Below are 23,408 nucleotides of genomic sequence, written 5' to 3' on the forward strand. Positions count from 1 at the left end.
ATCCCAGGTACCTAGCAGTTGCCAGAAGTCACTCAGAAGGGGTGACTGGCCCAGTTTGTTACTGCTAATGTGAACTAAGCCTAACTTGTTACACCACATTTATTAAAATATTACACTATTAAACATGGAACACTAGTCTGTTGGAATAAAATACACAGCACTGCACTGGGCATAATACAAAAAAATAGAAAAATTGTTCATTCTAACAAGCCCGGTATTATAGGGGATAGGTAGAACATGGACACAATAATCGGGGTTACTGATTACCTATGGCATAAATAACTCATAATAACACATTGAAATTCCACAAGATCCATCTTCACAAGTTTGTGGATTTGTTTCTACCAGATATAATCATACATTTGAAGAGACAACTTTCTGTACATTTATTAAAGATCTGATGCATTGCGTCTCTCTGATTTCTAAATTTGCTTTAGATGTGTATGTACAAAAAGATTTCTTACTTACCCTAAGATCTTCAAAGATCTCTAAACCAATCATCTAAATGAAGAGTTGGCAGTTATCCCTGAAGTGTATAATGTTAGTTTAAAAATAAACTAAAATATCCTCCCCCCTTCCCCTACGATTTTTTTTACCTAGTTTGACCTTTTATGTTGCATAGCTTCCTACTGCCATGGACTTAGCTTGTTCTGCATTTGTACTTTGACAATTAAGAAATATAATTCAAATGAAAATTATAAGTCGGTCACTAGAGTATTGCATGGAGCACACAATGTAATTTTCCTCAGCAAACTTAAGCATTTTCTTAACCATTTTATTGCCATTAATTTACTGGTTTACCTTGCATCATGGAGTTTTGATTATGATGGCAATCTGTGAACTAATCTTTGCCAAGAAACTTTAGGTTCTCTTATAAAGTTCTATCCAACATAGTTTGCAGCAATTTTGTGATGGGCATTAGCCAATATGGTCCCAATTGCTGCCATGTTTTATTTAAAAAAAAATAAAATAAAAAAAAAATAATGTCTGTCTTGCTGATCTAGGTAAAGGGTGATCTAAGGACTTTAAGGCTACGTACACACAGGAAATAATTATCGTTCAAACGATTGTATCTAGTGTGTGTACATTATTAGTGGATTATATTTGAATGATTGTATTGTTTCAGCATGTACAGGATTGTGCACAATACGATCATTCAAAATAATATTAATAAAGTGGTGTGTGCTTGATGTTTAGATAAGGGTGATATTCTTCCCAGTGACCAGCAAAGTTAGAGGCATTCTTCCCCCTGACCACCATGCTAGTGTACTGTGAGGTGTGGATATAGTAATTTTAGAACAGGTTCCCTAAAAGCGAATTTAAAGGTTCACCCAAGTTTTATAGGTCGAGAAAGGCTGTGACATTGGAAACTAACAATTCTATATGTGCAACACATTAAACGTCAACAAGTTTAGGCCTAATAAAGGGAACCTGTGCACAAACGTGTAGGCTTCCATTGCCAACATCTTACAGAGCCATGTTTTCAGTTTTTCTAGTGAGCTTGCTGTTAAAGGCACTCAGGCAAGTAGCAATTAAAAATGAAAAAAGTCAAGGCAATAGCACCCTTCATGTATAGAGCAGGCACAGCATTGAGTGCTGATGGCTATATGCACCTCCATCCCTACTAAACCTTCAGTCGTAACTTCCTAGTACGCTTTTTTGTTTTGTTTTGTTTTTTGACAGAAGTTTTCATCCCTCTTAAAATTTACTTTATTGGCTGAACTGGCTAAAAGTTACTTTATGGCTGATAGTTTTTCATAACCTAAAGCAGAAAAGTTTATGCTGTAATCCACCATGAGGTTTGTAGAGAATGACGTCTGCAGAAAGCGCTTTAAGCATCGCACAGAGCCTGCAGAAAACCACGCGTGGCTAATAGATAATGAACTTTTCACCCTAACAGCACTAAGAGGGTTAAGCTAAAATAGCACTGGATTGGTAAGGAGGGGGAAGGAAAAACTAAACAACTTCTGATCTCCTGCCTTATTGGGATAAAATATGTATAAAGTAGGGAGCAAGCATGGGACCTGTTAAGCATCCAGTGCCATTCCTTTAATGGACAGACAGGCAGAGCTCTGTTTAAACAAGAGCCTGGGGCAGCTCAAGATGAACAGGTCTCAGGGACAGTATCCTGGATACCTCCATACACTCTACAGGAGTGTACAAAGACCTTGTCTGGCGCAATCACACAGCTTATTGTCTTCCTGCAATTTAGTGTCTCCTACTTAAGCATTCTGGTATAATTCTAAATAATACCTGAATGGGTTATGGTTTGGCAAAAGCCTTTTAATATTTCCATTAATAACATCTAGTGGGTGGGCAAGACACATCAACAATGTGTCTGGCACAAACCTAGGTTTTTTTAATTAATCCATAATTTCATCACGTTGTTTAATGAAATAACAACAATGTATGAATGTAGCAGCTTTTATGCCAATGTTTAGACCTTGGATATTATAAGAGACCATTTTTTCTTCTTTTTCATCTACACTGTATTTACAATACAGTTTTGCAAACTTTGTGGCCAAGCTGTAACTATATATAATCAGTCTATAGTAAATAAATATGGTCCCAAAGCCCTAGGAATTCCTAACATACTGCTTAAACTCCTAATTTAGACATAATTCCAATACAGGGACATATATTCCATTATAAATTCATATGCAAATTTCATATATAAATTCATATCTTACAGAATGATGTGATAAGTCAACTATGTCTACATTATTTCATGCTAAGTAACTGTATGAATTATGATATAGACAGGGAGCCGGCATGATGCTATGGAGCCCTGTAACAGATTTATGGGCCTCTGGGATTACAGTTAAGCTACCATTGTAAATCATAGGCTGCGCTAATGTCCTATGAAAACTTGGTTTTGGGTAGTTTACTGTGGTTTCCAGCAGGCATATTTTAGGAGTGTGCTACCTTTGAACCCACCACCATACACTCAAAAAAATAAATAAATAAAAAGTGGGTTTGTCACAAATTCCGCAAAGCTGTAACTCTAGATAGACTGGCACATCATGGGCCATCATATGTGTGATTTACATACTTCTCCTTAAATTTCAGCAATTTTGTACACACACTTCCACAGATCAGATGTGTGAAGAAGCATGGTCAGTGTACCCTTTTTCAGGTTATCATGGTCAAAGTTTTTCTAAATATATGGTAAATGTTGCCTTTTCTTATGTCTATTCTCCTTTCCTTAGATTAGTTCAGTAGCCTATTTAGTGCATCACATTAGTAACCAGATCCTAAATATAAAAGTATATACAATGTCAAAGAGAAGAAGTGCTCTGTTAAACTGTTGTCACTGGAATAGGTATCCATATTTAGAGATTTCTCCTGTTTTAGTGACAACTCAAAATTTTGTATTCTTTGCTTTATGAATGAGACAGAAAGTCTCCCTAGAGGCAACACATGTAATGATACAAATATAGTGGTGAAGGGTAAAACTTAAGTAATATAAAAAAAAGTGACTTTAGATAGATATAAAAAGTGTTGGTACTCAGGTTTGTAAAAGCTAATGTTCTAGCTGCATCTTCCCGAATACTTTAGTCTTTAGAAATGCCACTGTTTAGAGTTTACAATTTCCTCAAAGAGGGGGACAAATATTGTTGTGTATTTGTGTAACACCTTTCACAAGAAGAGTTTACCTGCATCCCATTGTCCTTGAAACATCAAATCTAAAGAGTTGAGGATGTGTTTTTTTTTTTTTTTTTTTTTTCTCTGAAGGGCAAAGCAATTTTCATCAGATTTTCAGTCTCTCCCTTTTTTGAGGTCTGCCAATTTCACAAATCTCTCTCTTTGGCACGTCAAAGTACTTAGTAACTTTTTTTTGCCTTTTCTTTTAGCGTTTGTTGGCTGGCTCTGTAAAAAGTCCTCATGTTGCTGTTTTTATTGGTGTAGTCTAAGTACAGTGAGGGTCAGGGGGTCATGAAGGTATGTAGTTGATTAGATATGTGAGCTGAAGAATTTCTCAATACACGCTGCAGCACAGACAAACCTAGCAAAGAGGTAAAACTAGTAAAAGATAAACCCCCTAGTATGAAAATACTAAAAATGAGGTCCTTCCATTACAATCCCTGTCACTATTCTCCCCATCTGTGTATGTTGCAGCACTGTGCTATGTTCTCTCTAATATAAAATAAATCTGTCAGAAGTGCTAACTTTTTCCTGAAGTCCACAGCAAGAGACCTCATCAGTAAAGTCCCCTAGATATAAGAAACTGTCATTTGAGCACCTGCCAAAAAAATCTGTTTTAGGTAGGTTAACCCTTTAAATTGCCTCTAATGTGAATCCATGCAGAATAAATAATGCTTGCAGATAATTTTTTTATCATGGTGAATGTAGGCTGTTGTGTACACACAGTGCTGAATGGATTTTTGTAAAACCAGCCTGCACAGGATTATTTTCTTGTTCACTTCTGGGGAGTTGAGGCTGTTCTGAAAGTCTGAATGTACTGAGGTATGGCATAAAAGGAAAAGGGCAGTTTCCTTAACCCTAATCTGTGATTTAGGTGTTCAAAAATCCAAACACACATTTTACCCTAGATGAACCCCTAAAATAATGCTCAGGTCTTGAAGAGCCTTTTAAAATTCATTAAAAATGTCCCTCTTTAACATAGTGGTCTGATTTTATAGAGTGGGAGAAGGGAGATCCTTGGTGGTACTTTCCATACTTGTGGCCCTTCCAAGTTGTGTGAGCTATGCAGATAACAATAAAGGGGGGGGGGTGCACAGTCAGCTACAGTTTAGGAAACACCTGACAACTTCTGGAGGGACCATGGTTGACAATGATTTTTCTAAATCATTCCAGTAGAATTATATTTGTTTGCTTTGTTACATACGGGAAGCTAGTTCAAAGCCTGATTGGCACTGGGTATGGTTCAGTTGGTTGTTCTGAAAATGTGAAGAAGTGTAGAGCAGGACTTTCAGGTCACAAACCATTTTTCCAGGTGCTATGGGTACTTGGAAAGAAGAATTTCTCTAGCTGTTGCAAACTGCTGTACTGATATGGATGCTCCCTAGATGTCTGACGTAATAGTCGCAGCTCATTACACTTAGTATGACAAGGGGTTTTGCATTGAATAGGCTTCCACTAGTTCATGCAGCATCTGTACCATGAGCATAGGAATTTAATATTAAAGTAAACCTGTGCCCACAACATGCAGACTAAAATATTTACATATTCTGCACAAAAAGTAGGTAGAAATACTTTAGGACTGAGTTCACATTGGCACACGCTGGTATCACACCTCACAGTAATGCATGCAAGGAATGCTTGCGAGCTGCAGTTTTATTTACTCTGAATGGCACCCCAGTTTACCTGTAGGACTTGCGGTGCATTGCAACACATGGTAACAATGTACCATGCAGTGTGATGGTAAACAAAATAAAAAATAAATGTGCTTTTTTTGGAATGGTCTGCTTTGCCTAGCATCAAAGAAGTGCAAAGTACAGTGCACATTTATGCATCACCCATTCCTCTGTATGTATTTTGCAGAAATGTATTAAGCATTTTGCAGAAATAAATTTCAAGCTTTCTAATACAGGATTAGTGGAAAACAGACAAGTTAATAGCCTTCTAAAGTAAACTAACAGCAGGTGTTTCTTAAAACTTAAATCAGATTTTAGAGTCTGTGTGAACTTTGATAAAGATTAACTTCATAATAAATTGATGAAGCTTAATGTACATGGACTTGGCATGGTGCGAAACTTGGTAACAAACATCTATTGCAACTTATTAGTTTTGGTGGCTGAATCATATTTCTATTTTCAGCATGTTTATAAAATACGTGTTTTGCAGTTATGCCAGAAATGCAGTGTCTCCGTAATTTTTGTGTATCGCACAGCATTCTCCTACCAAGATACCGTTTTGACCCAAAGCAACCAGATATCACCTTTTTATTAGCAACTGAGTGTTATAAGCTTGTCTAATATACGTTTCTAACCTTTTATAGCTGGGTTTTTCTGTAAGCCAATGGTAATTTTAGTTTTTGGTTTCTGTAATTAGTCACATTTTTTTTCTTTTGTTTTTTTTTTTCACTATCCCTGCATGGTAAGTAGGTTAGGAATCATTGCAATTATTTGTGTTCTGTGTTCTTTTGATCGGCAAAGTTCTTTCAGATGTGTTGATGTTAGGCAGGAAAGAAATCAGGAACAATGTGCTTGGAAAGGATTGTAGACAAGGCTTTAATCAGACATCACCAAGAACAATACACAGAGGGGTTCTTCTAGAGTCTGTTCTACTAACAGCTACTGTTTTCATAAGGAAGGAAATCCCAATACAGCCAGTCAGTAGATTGTCCTGGGCCACATCTGCCCAACCCACTGCATCAATAGTGGATTTTATGCAAAGAATGTGCAGCAGTGCAGGAAACATGTCCGTTGATTCCCTGTGGTCCCCTATCAGTTTATCATGCAATAATTAGACATATTCCTGTATCCTTCTCTGATCTTTCCCCTTTACAGTCATATTATCAGTGCTTCAAAGATCATTTTTCCTGTGTTAAATAGCTAACCTATACATCATTCTCACTGCCTACATCTCCGGGTCCTAATGTGTATGGTGTTCAGTATACAAGATCACTGTATACCCCTGCCGTACTACACCTTTAAATATCTTGCATACATATACCCTTACATACTTTCTCATACTTTTTATAATGATTTTTAAAGTACTTAGTACGTTTAAATAAACACACTGGAAAATAAAATACAAGCTCTGATTTGTTGACAGATCATAAAAACATGTTTTGTTTTTCATCTGGAAGTATATAATTTGCTTTTCCTGTTTATTTACAGTACACATTGCTTATTTTTATAATAAGGAGTAAGTGTAACTTTTGGTGAACAGTTACTGTTGCAAAGAGAAATCTGGGTGCTCTAAGTTACTGTACTGTTACTTTGTTTTAGGTTTATCGTTTGAAAGATGGTGGTCACAAAACCACATTTTTCTCCCAACAGACCTCTATAAATATCTATACTGATACAGATAATTTGTTTCCATTGTAGATGGCAAGGTTCCACTTTCCCCTTTCAGAAGAGCCAATTCTGTGAGAGACAGAGTAAAGAAGTTTACAGAAGAGCCCCCAGGCATGCCTCCTCCTTTCAGTAACAGATTCTCCAGTATGAGAGGTGAGAGACTCCCTACAAGAGGACTTATACAGCAGCAACAATCCCTGTTCTCTGCAGGTCAGAGGAACGGTCATGACAACATTCAGAGGGTGCAGGAAGCAAAAGGAATCACTAAATCTACATTTGGTCAAACAGCTTCAGGACTTGCTAGCCAGAAAAGTACAGGAAGCAGTTACAGAACACAAGATAATAAAACAGCATCTGTACCTGAAATAAAGAGCTTTAGGAGCTGCTCCATAAAAGGGTCCTCGGCTCTCGGCTCTGCAGGACTCGGCACATCCTCTGGGGAAGTGAACAAGAGGCTTCCCCAAAGCAAAGGCTCATTCATCCCAAAGCAGGATGGTGGGAGGAGCAATACAGACCAATTGCAAGTTACCCAGGTCACAACAGAGGGGGGGAGACAAGTTGAAAATACAGATGGGACCATTAAAGCATCAGTGGTACTGGACGGTGCGCAGCACGCTACATCAACTCCTTGTACATCTTCCAAAGACACTCAGGGCGACAAACAGGAGGACATGAAGACCTTGCTCACCATTGAGATCAAAGATGGACGGAATCAAGGGACAAATAGTCGTATTGTGGGGCAGCCAGGAAATCAAAGAGCAGGTAAACTTGCATTTATTACACCTCTTTATTATATGTATGGGATTTTAACTCCAGTTCATTTAAAAAAAAAAATAGTCCACATTGGTGATGGGTTAGTCACATCTAGACCATTTTTTATTTCATTTGTTTTAATGCTATACATTTGTTAGCATTAGACAGTATTTTTTGCACTACTTAATTTATTTAGTTTATAAAATGATTGCCTATCTGCTGTGGCATACAAAGGGTGTACCATATGCTTTGGTGCACTGCTGGCCCCTAGTGGTGGATTTTCATAATGTTTTCAGGGAAAATCCTTTTAGGGAGTGTTGTGTTGAAGCAAACCTTGCTCCATGAAGAATGAGATATTTTCTGCCCCCTAAACCGTGGGTTGCCTCTTTAGAGTCTGCAATCTGTATTAGGTATTTTTTTAAGGTCTTAAAGACATTGACCTATATGTTAACAGTTTGATATCAGTTGTTTGAGGTTTTTTTATTATCATTATGACTGCTGCCTCCTCTTAATAACACCTTCTAAATTATAGAGCAAATATTAGTGTGTGTGTGTGTGTGTGTGTGTATATATATATATATATATATATATATATATATATATATATATATATATATATATATTATTTGCTTTATAATTTATATATAGTTTTCATTGCAAATTAAAAGTTCTCATTCTGTGTTTTGTTTTTAATCCTAAATGCATAAAAGAAAACATAGTAACTATAAAAATTGTTTCAGGTAGCATTTTTAATTAGCCTTCTGCACCTGCTGCCAAGTATACACTGTGTGTATTTATCTATATCTGGCCAATATTCATACATCTCCACCATAAATGTCTGTGCATTGTCGGATGTTTACACATTTAACCTCTGTACAATGTCTTTTTAAAGCTATTCATCATGTGGCTCCATTACATCACTAGTAGGTCATGGAAATAAACAGAAGACATTTATACCACATAAAGAGACTTCTATTGGCAACAGAGAAAAGCATTATGTTATTTTAATGTCAGTTATTAAAAACAGAACACTGATCCCAACTACTACTTTTACTGGCTCAGAGTACAGACCTTTCTGGTGTGTATATACTGCAGGCTTCTGCATGAACTGTGTTTCCAAATGTTCCTGGGTTTCCTTGGATTGTTCATCCAAGTAATGTGTTTCAGAAGCTTTATTTACTTAAATGTTTCCATGTGTGATAAAGCTGGTGGCTGCAGCCCAATATGACATAACGATAACTGCACTACAGTCTTACTGCCCAGTATGGACAATAAGAGCTCAATCTTGGTGTCTCGTTATTTTAGAATAACAAACAATTGATGATTTGAAGTCTTATAGTATATCATTACTACAATTTAACATATAATGGTATTCCCCATGTATTAGAACGGACAAGTCCTAAAGAGAAGCAGAAGAATCCTCACTGTTTGTCTGATGGGCTAATGCTCAACAAATAGTTATTGAGTTTGAACTAAAAAAGGTGAAGCCAGAGACTGTTGCCAAAAACAACCATTTAGGTTTCTGCTTCTATTCTCTAATACAATAAAAGCAAGAAATATCTGCAGCAACTTCTCTGTAGAATCAGTATTCTTAATTAAACCCATCCTGGTGACTGACACAGTACCATATTTCACCTGCAGATAGGGAGGAGCTGCACCCATGGTCCTATTTTTGGGGACAAAATACAAACTTTGGAAAATGATCTAGAGTAGCTGTTCATTTTAGGTGAAGTTCTGAACCCAGTTGCATTGTATGACAAAATATGTGGAATGTGTGTGCTCCACAAGTAATCTTTTTCATTTTTTAATTCTTTTTTTTTTTTTCTCCCCCCTCTAAGAGCTGACTTTGGGTTTGACAGCTTCTCCATTCAGAGTTGGCAGTGGTGTCACTACCATCAATTCCAGCGGAGTCGGTGCAGGCAGTGGAAGCCATTTCAATCTAAGCAGTGGTGGTAATACAAGAAATGTGAACACAAGCAACGGCAATGCTGGCAGTGGGATAAGTACAAGCACCATTAAATTGGGCAGCAGGACCAATGCAAGCAGTTTCATTACAAGCAGTGACAATGCAAGCAAAACCAGCAGTGCAAGCAGCATCAGTGTCGACAGTGGAATTAGTACTAATAGTGAAAGGTCCAAGGTAATTCAAAACTGTTTAGTAATACAAATTTCAGTAGTTTGTAAATTTAAATAACAGGGTTCATTGGAGAGTGCCGCTCACGTTTGCACTTGTTAAAGTGCTCCTAAACTCAAAAAAACACTTGACAGGTAGTACCACCTGACAGAAGAGACATGCAAAACCCACAGCTTCCTGGCATACTTGTATCTTTTATCCCATGAGGCTGCAGGCTGCTCTGTTTGATCATTTCTGAGATCAGACACTGCATCTCCATAAATCTTCCTCAGGTGTGCAAAAATCAAGTGCACCATCTCTGTAACCCCGAAAAGAAGATGACAGCATGGGATGCGACAGCAACTTCCTGAAAGATGGAAGCAAAGACAGCGTGGGATTCATTGAACATGGTATGTACATTGATTGAGGGTTTTTTATGTGAAGGTAAGTTAGTTTGAGGGATCACTTATGAGGGTGGCTATGCTGCCTGTGCCTAATATATATGTATTGTAGCCACCCTTCATAGCATATACCCAATATAAGCAATGTTCTTGCACGGTGTTGTATCCTGCACAACCGGTGATACTCGTGGGCATAAATGAATGCTAATAAGTGCACGTGCAGTGGCTGAAGCTGATTCTAGTTATCTTAGGAGTCTCCTAGGGGGGAGTTCATGTGTTTCTCCAGTATGTGTGCATTGCTCATACCGCAGAGCCAGAAGTGTAAGAGAAGCACTTTCCAGAAATTCATCATACTGGAAGGAAAAAAAAATCACAAGCAAGTGGGGATTATCCGTTTTTAGTAGAGGTAAATAACTGCAGTAAAGGTTTCTATACATAAATGGTCCAACTTTTGGTGAGTCCATATCCTGGCATAACTTAAACTATTAAGACACAATAATACTATACAAACTATTATATGCTATACTAATATACTATACATACTATTCTATGAAAAATTGATCAAAGGACTAAAGCCAGAGGAAACCATTCTAATACAAGAAAATGTAACTTAATATCCATGAAGTACAGTTAAATTAAGAAAAAAGAGTATTGTACAGCTTGGAATCTGAAGAAAAGACTTTCTAGTAGAATGGATGGCAATAACAAGACTTCTAAGAGACCACTGTGTAGGGAGTATAGACATCAATGGCTAAAATTTGGTATATGACTGTTCCATGGGTGGCACTGTTGGCTAAAACTGGAGACCTCTCCCCTACAGTTTGCCAGGAGGTGTATGAGAGACTCTGAAGACAGCTGGAAATAGTTTTTACTGTTTGAGCTTAGTAAATTAGGTCATCATAAACACACAATACCCACCGTGAAGCATGGTGGCACATTATGCTGTAGGGGAGTTTCTCTCTAACAGGCCCAGGATTGCTTGTGAGGGTAAAAAGACGAATATTGCAAAATGTAGGGAAATCCTGATGTAAGGAAGAAAAAACACCAAAGATAAAGCCTAAACTATATTAGAATAATAATGACCTGATTTGGCAGAGTATTGGTCGAGATCTCAATCCAATAAAGAATTTGGATGATGTAACCTTTTTGAAGTCCAGCCATACAGTCTTATTATATGCCACTCTGGGTTTATATAATAGTACACTAAGCAGGCAGCAGCTGTAGATCCATCCAAGCATTAAAAAGTTCATCATGGGTGACCACTAAGACAATACTATTTAGAAAATCTGTTTGGGAAATGAAGTGAACTTAAGAACAACAACTTTGCTTTTGCATGAGCCAGAGTTTCCTGTAAGTATTGTTCAAAATTGGCAGAAGAAAGGTTAACTTGCTGCTTCATCTCTAGGAATAGGTGGCTTCCTGCCACCTGCTGTATCCATATCTTTCTTCCCTTTGTGTCTGCACATGGATGTTATGTAAATATATTTATAGCTCCTGTGTGTAAACAATCCCCCATATCTGGATTAGAATGGGAATCGGAGCTGTGTCCTTGGACAGATCCACTCTGATTGTGACAGCTACTTTGCTGGAAGACACTCCCACCCCACATCCTGTCCGGTGTCTTTTATACTTGTTCCTATCCTAGGCTAGCTTCCAGACAGAATTGGTCCAACCATGCCTAGCGCAGGTACTCAGGAGCTGGATAACCAGCTATCAGAACCAATATATAGTGCTGAACATGAGTTCCAGATTTTTCAAAAGCAAATCACACAGCAACTTCGTGACATGGCCATGCTGTTGGAACCACTGACAACTACGGTTAATGATCTAAAAGAAGAGAATCTTCGACTACATATAGAGCAAGAGAGGCTAGTACGACAAGTAGAAGAGCTGACTCTCTTCCTTGGTGTGCAAGAACCTTGCAACTCTGTGCCTCATCCTCCAAGATTTGCAACCACTCGCAGATCCTCCTCTGTTCATCTGTCTCGTAGTAACAGCCTTGTAAGTGCCCTTATTTAGCCGTTATTGCTACATTTTATGCAATTATTTATAGTCTATAGGGAAAGCATGTAATTTAGGTATCTTGGTCTGTACATTCTTATGTCAGCAAATGCTCTGGGGATTTTTCTGCTGTGTATTTTACATATTCTATAAATGGTAGTGATACTTTTTTTCCCCTCTTTATTCTCCCTTGGGTTTTTTTTTACAAAAGTGACAAAATGTATTCCAAATGACCACTCTGTACAGAATTTGTTACTATTGGTAAGAAAATGAGCCAACTGGAAGAAGACGTATATAACATTTCATACTATCTCATCTACAGCATAAAACCATGGCACTGTGGTGTCATCTTTTGGCCAGTTCTATGCTATTACCATTGGATTCATTATATAATAGGCTGTAAATTCAATTCTTTGTTCTCAACCCTATAATATATTTTAGCTAGGGTTAACATCAGTGTATGCATATTATGGTGGCTATGTACAAAATATAAACTATTAGACAGCACAAAAGTAGAATTGTAGAAAAGTAAAATTAGCAAAATGTAAATTACTGTATCCTACTCACATATGTGATAAAAACAATTTTAGTAGGCTTATAGTTAGTCTTTTATGGGGCGGAATGTTTTCCAATGATTTAAGATTAAAAAAAAAATTAAAAAATTATATATACATACGCCTCTAGATCTCTAGCTATTCCTGTATTTTAAAATATATGTGATTCGTTGTCGTCTACTTATTACTTACCTTATTCCCTGCTCCTAGAGACTCCTCCTTCATGCAACCTCCTTCTTGTGCTGCAGTTGCAGGCATTGAGAAAATCCTCTATATTGTAGGACAAATAGACCTACATTGTAAGTTAGGACCTGCAGGACCCATGCAAAAGCTGGAAGGTCAAGTCCTTATATTCTGCTAGACCTGAATTGGTATTTAACCTCTGCTTTGCAGTAGTTGCCCAAGTGCAGGAGTTGTGTTTAGGGCTCCCCCCCCCCCCCCTTTTTTTTTCACATCCTGGAGTTCATCTTCAAACAATGAGGTCAATTAAATGCAATTACCCTTTTCATAACTATTTTAAGGTTTTGCAGGAATGCCATTTGCATTGTTCTACTGTTCTGTATCCTATAATAACTCTTGGCATGAGGAAGCAGCCACATGTCCATGTGTTTGTGTGGTTAACTGGCAACTTATCCATCCAAATCCTCTATTGTCTGCTCCGGTTTCATATCCTGTGGGCAGCGTTATATTCGTTAGATTGTTTTTAACTTTTGAAGTTGTTTAGCATATGAAGACTAGCAACACATAACACTGCTGCATAGGGAAAGAAATTATCATAAATTAGTGTTGTGATGTGATTTTTGTATTCTAGCAAGGGAAAAACATTTGTTCCCTGCTACAAAAGCTAAAAACAACAAACCAAATAAAGAAACAATGGCTAAATTGTATGCATTTTATCAATAGGCTGCAGGGTTTAACCCAGGTCAGTCATTAAATAACTTGGCATATAAGTGTTATATATATATATATATATATATATATATATATATATATATATATATATATATATATATATATAGTAACTAGTTAAATATTTTTAGGTTTTAATAATCTTTTTACATAGCAGAGCAGGGGTCATATAAGGAATCTAGCTGTAGTGGTTAAACATGGCAGACTGGCAGGGCTATGTAAATCTCTGGAATGTGTATACAGGAATACAGGTGTTTTAGCAGGTAGAACTACCATATATATATTTAGCCTTTTTAGCTTTTAAGGTAGGGTAACATTGTACAATTTGTACCTAGTAATTTTACTTAGCTTTTAAACAGTCTTTACGGAATCTGCAAGGACTTTTTTGAACAAATTACTATGCGGCTGTTAGTGGGACCATACAGTGCATATTGCTGGAACTTGGATAAAGGTTATTTATCAAAGCAGGCTACACTTAGGTGGGCTAGGTAAGTAATAAAAGGACAACTGAACCAAAGCCCTGAAGCTCAAACTGCTAGATATTGCTAGATAGATATCACAGTAAATAAACTAAGAATAGCCTCACCTTGAAGATGGCACTTTAGCTATTCCTGACTTGTCCAGTGGAGTAGAACTGTGCAAGCCTTAGATTCACATAGAATAAGAAAACCACTTACATTTAGGAAAGTATTGCGTTGTCTCCAATGGCTTGTCCTTTTCTTTTCATCAAGGATGCTGAATGTACTGTGCTGCTATTATCAGCTACAGATCTGCTTTGACCTTGGAAATATGAAAAACTTACTTATGAAAGTGCACCAAAAGATTACTTTATGGAAAAGAAAACTTTGTGTAACATTTCACCTAATATTAACATACGTTTAATTCATCTTTTACAGGTTGAAGCAGAACAACCACAGCAGACTAGCCAGCAGATAGATGTATTTCTTCCAAGCACAACTGAGAAAGTAGAAACGGAAACCAAAACAAAGCTGACAGCAGAGGAGCTGCGCCCTATAGAAGATGAGGATGTCCTTGATAAAATGGTGAGTACATTATGAACTGACTGCTAGTATGAATGTATCATTGGAATAGTTTCAGCCGGATTGTAAGCATATCCTACAGCCCCCTCATAGTTTCATTGCTGCAGCATACATTTGGCTATGTAAACCAATTTAAAAACAATCTGTAGCATCCGACTACTGTCATATTGCTTTGTTTCAGCTCCAGAGCTAAGCGATGCCATTTCAAGATAATGGAAGTCAAAGACTTGCCATAAATGGAGAGACATTACACAAACTGTTTTCAAACATTGAGGTGATGATCTCGCCATGTATGGGAAGGGAAACTCTGAATCTCTTTTATGATGTAACATGGTTTTTAGAATTCCGGCCAACAAATTGGAGTCCTTTTCGGACTGTCCAAAGATGGGACAGAATTTTGTTGAACTGACTATGTAACGTAATGGCCAGATTACTACTTGTGCATTAAATTGTGAATGTGTATATTGGATGAAGTGGATGTATTTGGATGGATTAAATCTTCTTGTTTTATTGATTCCTAGATAAAGGAAATTAGTATTTTGAAGAACCATTTTATGCTTTAATTTTACATACAACTGTTCCAAGTTTATGTACAGAATGTTTCCATGCTGACATTTTATGAAAAATGGTTCTTTACAGCTGGATAAAACTACAGACTTTGAAGAGAGGAGGTTGATCAGGACAGCCATGAGGGAGCTGCGACAGAGAAAGAGAGGTAAATTATCACATGTATCCAGCACCAGATTTATAGGTGGTCATACAAGATAAGCACTGCGGGTGTTTTATCAGGAAAAGGGGTTATAGGGCAAGGAATGGGGGTGCAACCTATGCTGCTGAAGTAGTTTGTTGCTCATGAAGGGAGGCACTTTGAGTGCTAAAAGACCTTTTCCTGATACCGCAAGTGTCTGTACACTGCAGGCTCTTCACACTTTTCTGTATGCTACTTGAAACCATATGCACTTGGCAATTTAGGTGTTTCCAGAAGACGACGACTGAGTTGTAAAAATACCTGATTCAGTTTTATTCCCTCTCCTTCCAGAACAACGTGAGAAGGAGAGAGAACAGCGCATACAAGAGCTAAAGAACAAAGAGAAAGAAACCAGACTAGCGAGAAGCACAGAGACCAGTTTACGGCAAAGTGAGACTGTAAACCATGGCAATGCAGTCAGCACCATCACCAAAACGCAGACACTGATGCAGTCTAGTAAGTTTATGGTTTTTGAAAACTACTAATATATTCCACATGTACATTTTGTAATTCACATTTTGTGTTTTTTTTAAATATGTCATTTGAATGTATTGTCTGATAGAAATTTCAAGAGGTAAATAACAACATTGTTTTCTATAGATAATGGCAGTAGAACATCAAGAACAACTACAGTGGAGGCTAGTTATATGAAAAGATCCGAAAGTAAGTCCTTATTTTGTTTCCTGGCCTATACTCCAGTGTTAAATTGCCTGTATTTTTAGTGACCTTGTTTGTGGGACCAGTTAGTATGGAAGATAGGTAATGCACAAAAAAAAAAAATGTGTATGCAATGGGTAGGTAGACGGTTAGATGGATATCGGGGATTTGGATGGGCTAGTCGAAAATCTAGGAATAGCAATAGCTACTTTACAGTTCCTGCATGTTGAAATGTGAAACCTAAGCATTTGTTATATGTTAAGCTAAGCTGGCTATAATTGGAGAGTTGTGTCCCTTAGAACAACAGGTGAGAAGGCATTGGCCTGTCTTCTGTAGCACTGGATCTGCTTCTTACTCACTGGGCTGTGACTCATGCACTGTTCAGGACATCTCGACAATAAAAAGATCATCCTGATTGTAAAGATTTTCCACAGATTTGAACATTTTTGTAAGCAACACCAGGTCATCCAATTATTCTGGATAATGTAAACCCAGTGCATGCACACAGGAGTACTACATCCTGACACCAAATTGTTCCAAGACTGTACACTGTGTTGACAGGCAGGGAAAAACCTTTTAATAATATAAAAATGTTCTTATGCATATAATTTAGTCCACATAAAGTTCTTGTTTAGACATATATTATCGGAGACAATATTTATATGACTTATGTTTTACAGGTGGTGGTACAGTTGTTCAGACAAAATCTGCTTCATATAGCTCAACATCTAAGAAAGTGGGCAGGTAAATATGATATGTTTATAAGGAAATGTATGGTGGAATTGGATGTATTTTCTTTATCATGGTCAGGACAGAAAAAAACTTTTGTCAGGTAATAGTAAAAAATAGCAAAGAAAGGGTAAACCTTTGGATAAAATTTTTATATACCAAAAAGCCACTTATCACCCTCCACTGACCTGAAAGAAGCCCCTTGTTTATAAAATTTAACCTGTCATCAAAGCAGTTTCTTTATCTGAGATCCCAGTAGGAGGTTTCTATTAGACAAGACAAGCTCTGACCCATAGTGTTCTGGGTAAACTTTGCATTTGTTTTACATGTTGTAGCAAAATATAAATTTTGATTTTCAGATTTTAGATTAAACTGAAAAAAAAATACAGGGATACGAATGGAATCTCCTCCTTTGGTGCAAACTTCTACTACAGAAGACAGAGGTTTTTTTTTTTTTAATGAGGCAATTAAAAAAAAAAAAAAAAAAAAAAAATGTAAATGATTTCGGGAAATTCTTTAAATACCAATCTATATTAGTTTCAACTTTGTTTTACTGTTTGCAGTGTATTTGATCGGGAGGATGATGGTGTAGCTGCCTTAGAGAGGAGACAGGCAGAAAGGAAGAAGGAACTCATGAAAGCCCAAAACCTTCCTAAGACATCAGCCACACAAGCTCGCAAAGCCATGATTGACAAACTGGGGAAGGAGAGCGGAAAGTATGCACCTTTTTTACGTTTATTTTTTATTATGTTATTGATATTCCAGGAGGGGTAATAGATGATATAGTGCAGGTTATCTATTAAATCCCTGAAGCCATATCACACTCTAATAAAGACAAATAAAAACAAATTGTGCTTGATCAACTTCTGACTTGGCCATTCCTGGCTGGAGAATGACATCTTGTTAAATTGAACCTTCCATGGAGGCCCCAAGCACCCAGGTCAGACATGTAAGCCCAGGGGACGTGTGTCAAGGGAGGGGAACATAATTTTCCCAAGCCTATAGACCTACACAAAAGTTGACAGTCCAATGGTACAAATAGTAACAAATTTCCTGCTACTAACAGCCATGATATTGTTTAGATGCTGGGCTGCAGGGTTTGCAGCAATAGGGAATGGATTTAAATTTTAAATCATCCAATATATACCTTTATAGATATATAAGGCCATTTTTCCATATTCTAAAAATGCCATTTACAGAAAATTTCATCTGCAGGAAACGTTTACCATATGGAAAGTTAACCATATGGAAACTTCATGGATTTCCTCCTGTCTTGAAGTCTTGTCTGGATTTTTTTTGCAGTCACCAAAGCTGGAGTCTTTCCACTGTCTAAGTTTTTATCCTGCCATATCTAGGCCTCTTGAATTCATTACATGATTCTGGATTGTTTACTTTTGTGCTGCTGAGCACTTTAGTTGTCTGATGTATTTTTAAGTATAGATGAATAATACTAGCCATACGCTGGCTGATAATTCAAATACATTTCAATGATGAATTCAATATAAAGATTGAATTGGGGCATTCACAATCAACGTCTGATATATTTTTAAAATGCGGCCACCACATCTAAGCATTGGCAAGCTGCAGCATCCAATATTTTAGATACATTTTAATGTTAACATGGAATAATAAAAGGACTTTGTACTTTGGTTTCTGTAATATAATGTTTTTGTGCTTTTTGTTTTTTAGCCCATCCAGCCCTGCGTTTGCCAAAGTTGCCACCCCTAAGTCATCGGCATTTGGAGTTCCTAATGCTAACAGTATCAAGCAAATGTTGTTAGATTGGTGCAAAGCAAAAACCCGAGGTTATGAGGTATGTCTTCTAGCTGATCTCTTATATGCTTCCATCTTTTTATCACTCTTTAGCTTCAGGAAAAAAGAAACATTAGGACTATTTAGGCTGCCATCACTGACTTCTTCTCACTGAAAATGCAATTGTTCTGACTGTCATGCTGATAAAGGAATTTCAAAACCTAGAGTTTCGGAGTGCACTTATTTTATTTGCTGCATATATGTTCCAGGTTAGTGACTCCTAAACTATTGAAGACAACTAGTATTTCAGTAAGGGATCAGAAATTGTATCATTCTTTCCATTCAGGTTCTATGAATATTTAGGACCTGGTTCACACCAGCATAATATTAATGTACATTCCTTACCTTTTTTTAAAAGCAAAGACATATTGAAGATCTCAGGGTTCATGACATGATAGGATTTATTACCAGGTTCTTTTTTTATCCCTATGTTGTAAAGGTTGAGCAATGGATTCTTTTATGGATTTGTACTACAATAAAATGTTTTCACCGTTACCTATATAATATTTTTATACTGATGGCCATTGACTAGTGTTGTCACCTTCTTCATTTTCCAGCACGTGGACATCCAAAACTTTTCTTCCAGTTGGAGCGATGGAATGGCCTTCTGTGCCTTGGTCCATAACTTCTTCCCTGAGGCATTTGACTACAACCAGCTCAGTCCACAGAACAGGAGGCAGAACTTTGACCTGGCCTTCTCAGCTGCAGAGTATGTATCGTCTTTTAGATATTATATTTGTTAATAGTGTTATTATCTAGGTGGCTTGTTTTTAGTAGAGCGTTACTGTGTGATAAAAACATACATTGACCCCAGAAGGATATATAGGCTGAAAAACTTACCTTGAGGTCCTTTAAACTGCAAGGGTTTAATACTCATTCTGTTTTGGAGTGATGGAAAACTGTAAATACTCGTCTTATTCTGCGCCTTCTACAGGCTTCCTTCTCTTTATAAGACTGGTTTCCTAATGCTGCTTTTATTCACTGCCTGGTAAACTATTTGAGGCTTTCAGCTCATAACCTTTTGCCAGTTTCAGGAACTTGCTTGCAATATTTTCATACTAATTTAATGATGTCCTTTATAAATATATCTGAACTACTTGTTTGTTGCCTGGACTTCCTCTTTCACCATTCTTTTCATGATTATTTTGTTGCTTTATTTGTAGGTTGAATGTTAATAATGGAGGAAATGGCCTATTTTCTGTGATCTGATTGTTTATAGACTGTTTCAAATGTTTTCTAACAACTGCAGAGAAGCAGTACCTCGAAAGGTTCTCGATGCGGGAACAAAATGGTACAGTTTCTTGGGGTGGTAGATAGTGGAGGTCCACGCTGCTCTTTGCCTTTCCTGTAATATGACTTGTGCTGCTTCTTTGAAATATCTAACCACAAGACTTTCACTTACTTCAAATTAACTTTTCTGCTGTCACCAACTTGTTAACTATGCACTGGACTTATTACTGCTCATACAATTTACATGAAAGCCAGTGATAAATAGCTACATATATGATCTGCAGACCATCTTGAATAATTATTAGATGACAGTAAATCAACTCTATTCCTTAGATCTGTATTTCCCAAATAAATTCTTAAGGACCACAAAGACAGTACAAACATTCCAATCAAGCCTTGGATACACACACTCCAATCAAGTCTATAAAAAGGGCATGGAGTGCACTTATCAAATTTAATCAGTGGCCCAATATTCAACAGTTATTCCTATTCATTTGAGTAGTCTACTGTGATGACACATTAAAAGCTAACTCCAGACACTTGAGATGATTTGGATAAAATGTAAAATTTTATTGAATGCTCCATTTTAGTCTATTCTGGTCATCCACCTTTATCAACCAACAAATCAATCATAAAGTACTAGGACTGCCTACATATTCTTTGTTTTGAGGATTTTTCCAAGTGTTTAAAGCATACAGCAAAAGCAACATGTTGGATTTATTGCTACATGTTATGGTAGTACATTTTACATTCATTCCCATCTGATCAAGAGGGAAGCCCTAAAGGAAACCTGTTAGGTTTGAAAAATGTTTGCTATTGATTGTGGTCATGAGAGTTTGAATTGGGAAATACTACTTGTTTTGTATTGTATTTTGTATATAAGGTAACTGTTGTGATATGATGTAAATAATTATACAAACCAAAACAATTGTAAAGTATTTTTAATATTGCTATAAGCAGTACATGGAATTTTTTATATAACATAGAATAAGCCTTTGAGAAACAGTATTGAAAATATTTGGCCATGGCAACACCAATCCAAAAAGTCAGTGCTTGGAGCACATTCTAGTGGGTGCAAAAGTTTTTTTTTTTTTCTTTGACGTCTGCAACCCTGGTGTGACCATTTGCATTTTAGTGCTGTATCTTACATGGGATTTTCCTGAATGTCAAGTTCAAGCAAGGCATCTTGTGGAAAAGTAAAGTTGGATTAAGGCCAAGGTGGCTTTGCCCTTCAAGAACTTCATGCACTCATGCACAGTCTAACAGCTGTGTGGCTTTTTAAGAACTTGTTCTAGTTGTGGGTCTTGTCATGTGAGCAGCCACCAACTGCGCACATACATACATATGTTCATGTGCTGCACATGCCCAGATTCCTCCAGAATCTGTGCCACCTCTTTTTTGTCTGGCTTTGTTGCACTTTCCCATACCCTGGCACTTCTTCCACCATCCACAAACACACCCCATGTAAGTGTCCAGTATCTGTTTGTTACCCCAGTGGATTATTGTTCTTCCCAACCATGCACCTCAATTCTGAATTCTCACAGCATGGGTATGTTCATGATATGGCACCAGAATGTTTAAACCACTGATGAATGTCTCTCTTGTCTCTTCTTTTTCTTTCTCCCCACCGGGCTGTGTTCACTGGTTTCCCCCTCTTTCCACCTCCTGTTCCCATCCGTTCACCAATAGGAAGCACGCTGACTGTCCACAGTTACTAGACGCAGAGGATATGGTCCGCATGCGAGAACCGGACTGGAAGTGTGTGTACACGTACATCCAAGAATTCTATCGCTGCCTCGTGCAGAAGGGGATGGTAAAAACCAAAAAGTCCTAGACTTTTTCCAAGATAGACCCACTGGTGAGAATGCCATTTATAAGTACATAGAAGGCTGTGTGATCCATGCATGTGATGCTGAATGCTATGATAATGGTGTGAAGTGGTTAACATGGACAAAGTTGTCTGCTTTTTCTTAAAGAATAAATAACCAGAATAAACGACCAGAGTACTTAGCTTCACACTTCAGCCTGTCATGTGGTTTGTCTCAGTTCTGAGTGTTTCCAGAGAATCTCTTCCTTTCTGCTAAACAGCACATTCCAATGGAAAGGCAGTGTGCTTTAGAAGTGAAGTGTGAATATCACTTGCTTCATTCCCTGCATATAGCACATATCTATGGATAAATGCCCTGGATATAGAATCTTTGTTATTGGATAAAGACAATAAGATTCTCTAGTCTCCCTCTGCATAGAAAGGTGCTTTTTAAAATCTTCCTCTATGAGCAAGATCAGTTTGCAGAACAACTCTAGATCTGATCAGTATCTGAATATACACACTTGTCATGTTACACAGTGATTTCAGTGAACCAGGAGAATGAACTGACCAACCATTGGTAAATATATTCTATTATTAGTGAATGTGCAGCATAGATTTCATGGTTCCAAATACCCTAGCAAGGACATGCAAATTATTTCAACTTTTTGTCTGTGTGTGTCTTTGTAGCATTTCAATATTATAAGCAAGTTATATCCAAATTGTAACCCAATTAATAATAAAATGATGGGTACTTTATAAAAATATTATTTCTGAATATTGGTGGTACACACTGAATAGAAGTGTTACCGTGTTCTTTAAAGGAAATTGTTAACTTATTTATCGTAATTCTATGGTCTGCTGCCTGTTTCCTCGCTATGAGTGTTGTAAATCCATAATCCTTACCCTAAAAAGTCCTTGGCTGACCTTTTACATTTTTAAAGATCTAGAATAAATGATTTGTTTGAACAATAGGAAAAATAACAATTTGTGTTTTTTGGTTAGTAGTCATGCTTCTGCAGCTGCTTTTGTCACCAGATTTAAAAGCAATAGTTATATTTGTTTAAATGTCCCTAGCTGGAGGAATCTTGTTGCTGTCTTCTGGCAGGTTTAGATCTTCAGCACATTGCTTAAACATCCATCAGCTCGCAGTTGTGTTGTGAGAGTGTTAAATCCAGGAGAGTGGTAATGCACTTATATGGAGCTTAGGGAGGTTATTCTGTAGATACATAAACTAAATCACGGAAACTATGAGTCACAGAATTTGTATATGTGCCCAAAGTAAGATTCTACGAATACTAAGGCCCCAGTGCTGGGCATATGCAGTGCCAGAGTGTGTTTTTGCCACAGTGGTATACCTCAAGTAAAAATGAAAATATATACATCCATGCCAAAAAGAATGACTGATGACTCATTTTTTATTGGTACTCACACTATCCACTGAAATGTGCTGCTAAACAGAAAAAGGGAAGCTTCCATTACCTAAATTACCTTTTTTCCTGGTTCACATTTGCTCGTCACTGAAATGCAGAGTAGAGGTGAACACATTAGCTCTGCAGTATCCCCTTCAAGCTGACCCCTTGTTTTCACAGAAGGGGTTGGAAAAGATTTCTAAAATTAGTTACAACACATGATTCCACTCCATATACGTCATTTACCACACTGGTG

At 37.3% G+C, this 23,408-nt stretch overlaps 1 protein-coding gene across 2 annotated transcripts in view; it reads left to right on the top strand.

The window, feature by feature from the left end:
• The window catches only part of SMTN (smoothelin), a 78,396-nt gene that overhangs the window by 49,654 nt on the left and 5,334 nt on the right, over positions 1–23,408 (top strand). The window contains exons 9-19 of one of the 2 annotated variants that reach the window (XM_072415254.1): positions 7,017–7,748; positions 9,578–9,879; positions 14,614–14,760; positions 15,397–15,472; positions 15,797–15,961; positions 16,106–16,168; positions 16,843–16,906; positions 17,455–17,607; positions 18,581–18,704; positions 19,261–19,412; positions 21,623–21,791. In XM_072415254.1, coding sequence (XP_072271355.1) covers positions 7,017–7,748; positions 9,578–9,879; positions 14,614–14,760; positions 15,397–15,472; positions 15,797–15,961; positions 16,106–16,168; positions 16,843–16,906; positions 17,455–17,607; positions 18,581–18,704; positions 19,261–19,412; positions 21,623–21,767 — 2,123 coding nt within the window. In that variant the 3' untranslated portion in view covers positions 21,768–21,791. The remainder of the gene's footprint in view (positions 1–7,016; positions 7,749–9,577; positions 9,880–14,613; positions 14,761–15,396; positions 15,473–15,796; positions 15,962–16,105; positions 16,169–16,842; positions 16,907–17,454; positions 17,608–18,580; positions 18,705–19,260; positions 19,413–21,622; positions 21,792–23,408) is intronic. The other variant, XM_072415252.1, reaches the window with a different exon arrangement.

The sequence above is a fragment of the Pyxicephalus adspersus genome, chromosome 6 (genome assembly GCF_032062135.1).
Source record: "Pyxicephalus adspersus chromosome 6, UCB_Pads_2.0, whole genome shotgun sequence".
In the NCBI taxonomy this organism is placed as follows: Eukaryota; Metazoa; Chordata; class Amphibia; order Anura; family Pyxicephalidae; genus Pyxicephalus; species Pyxicephalus adspersus.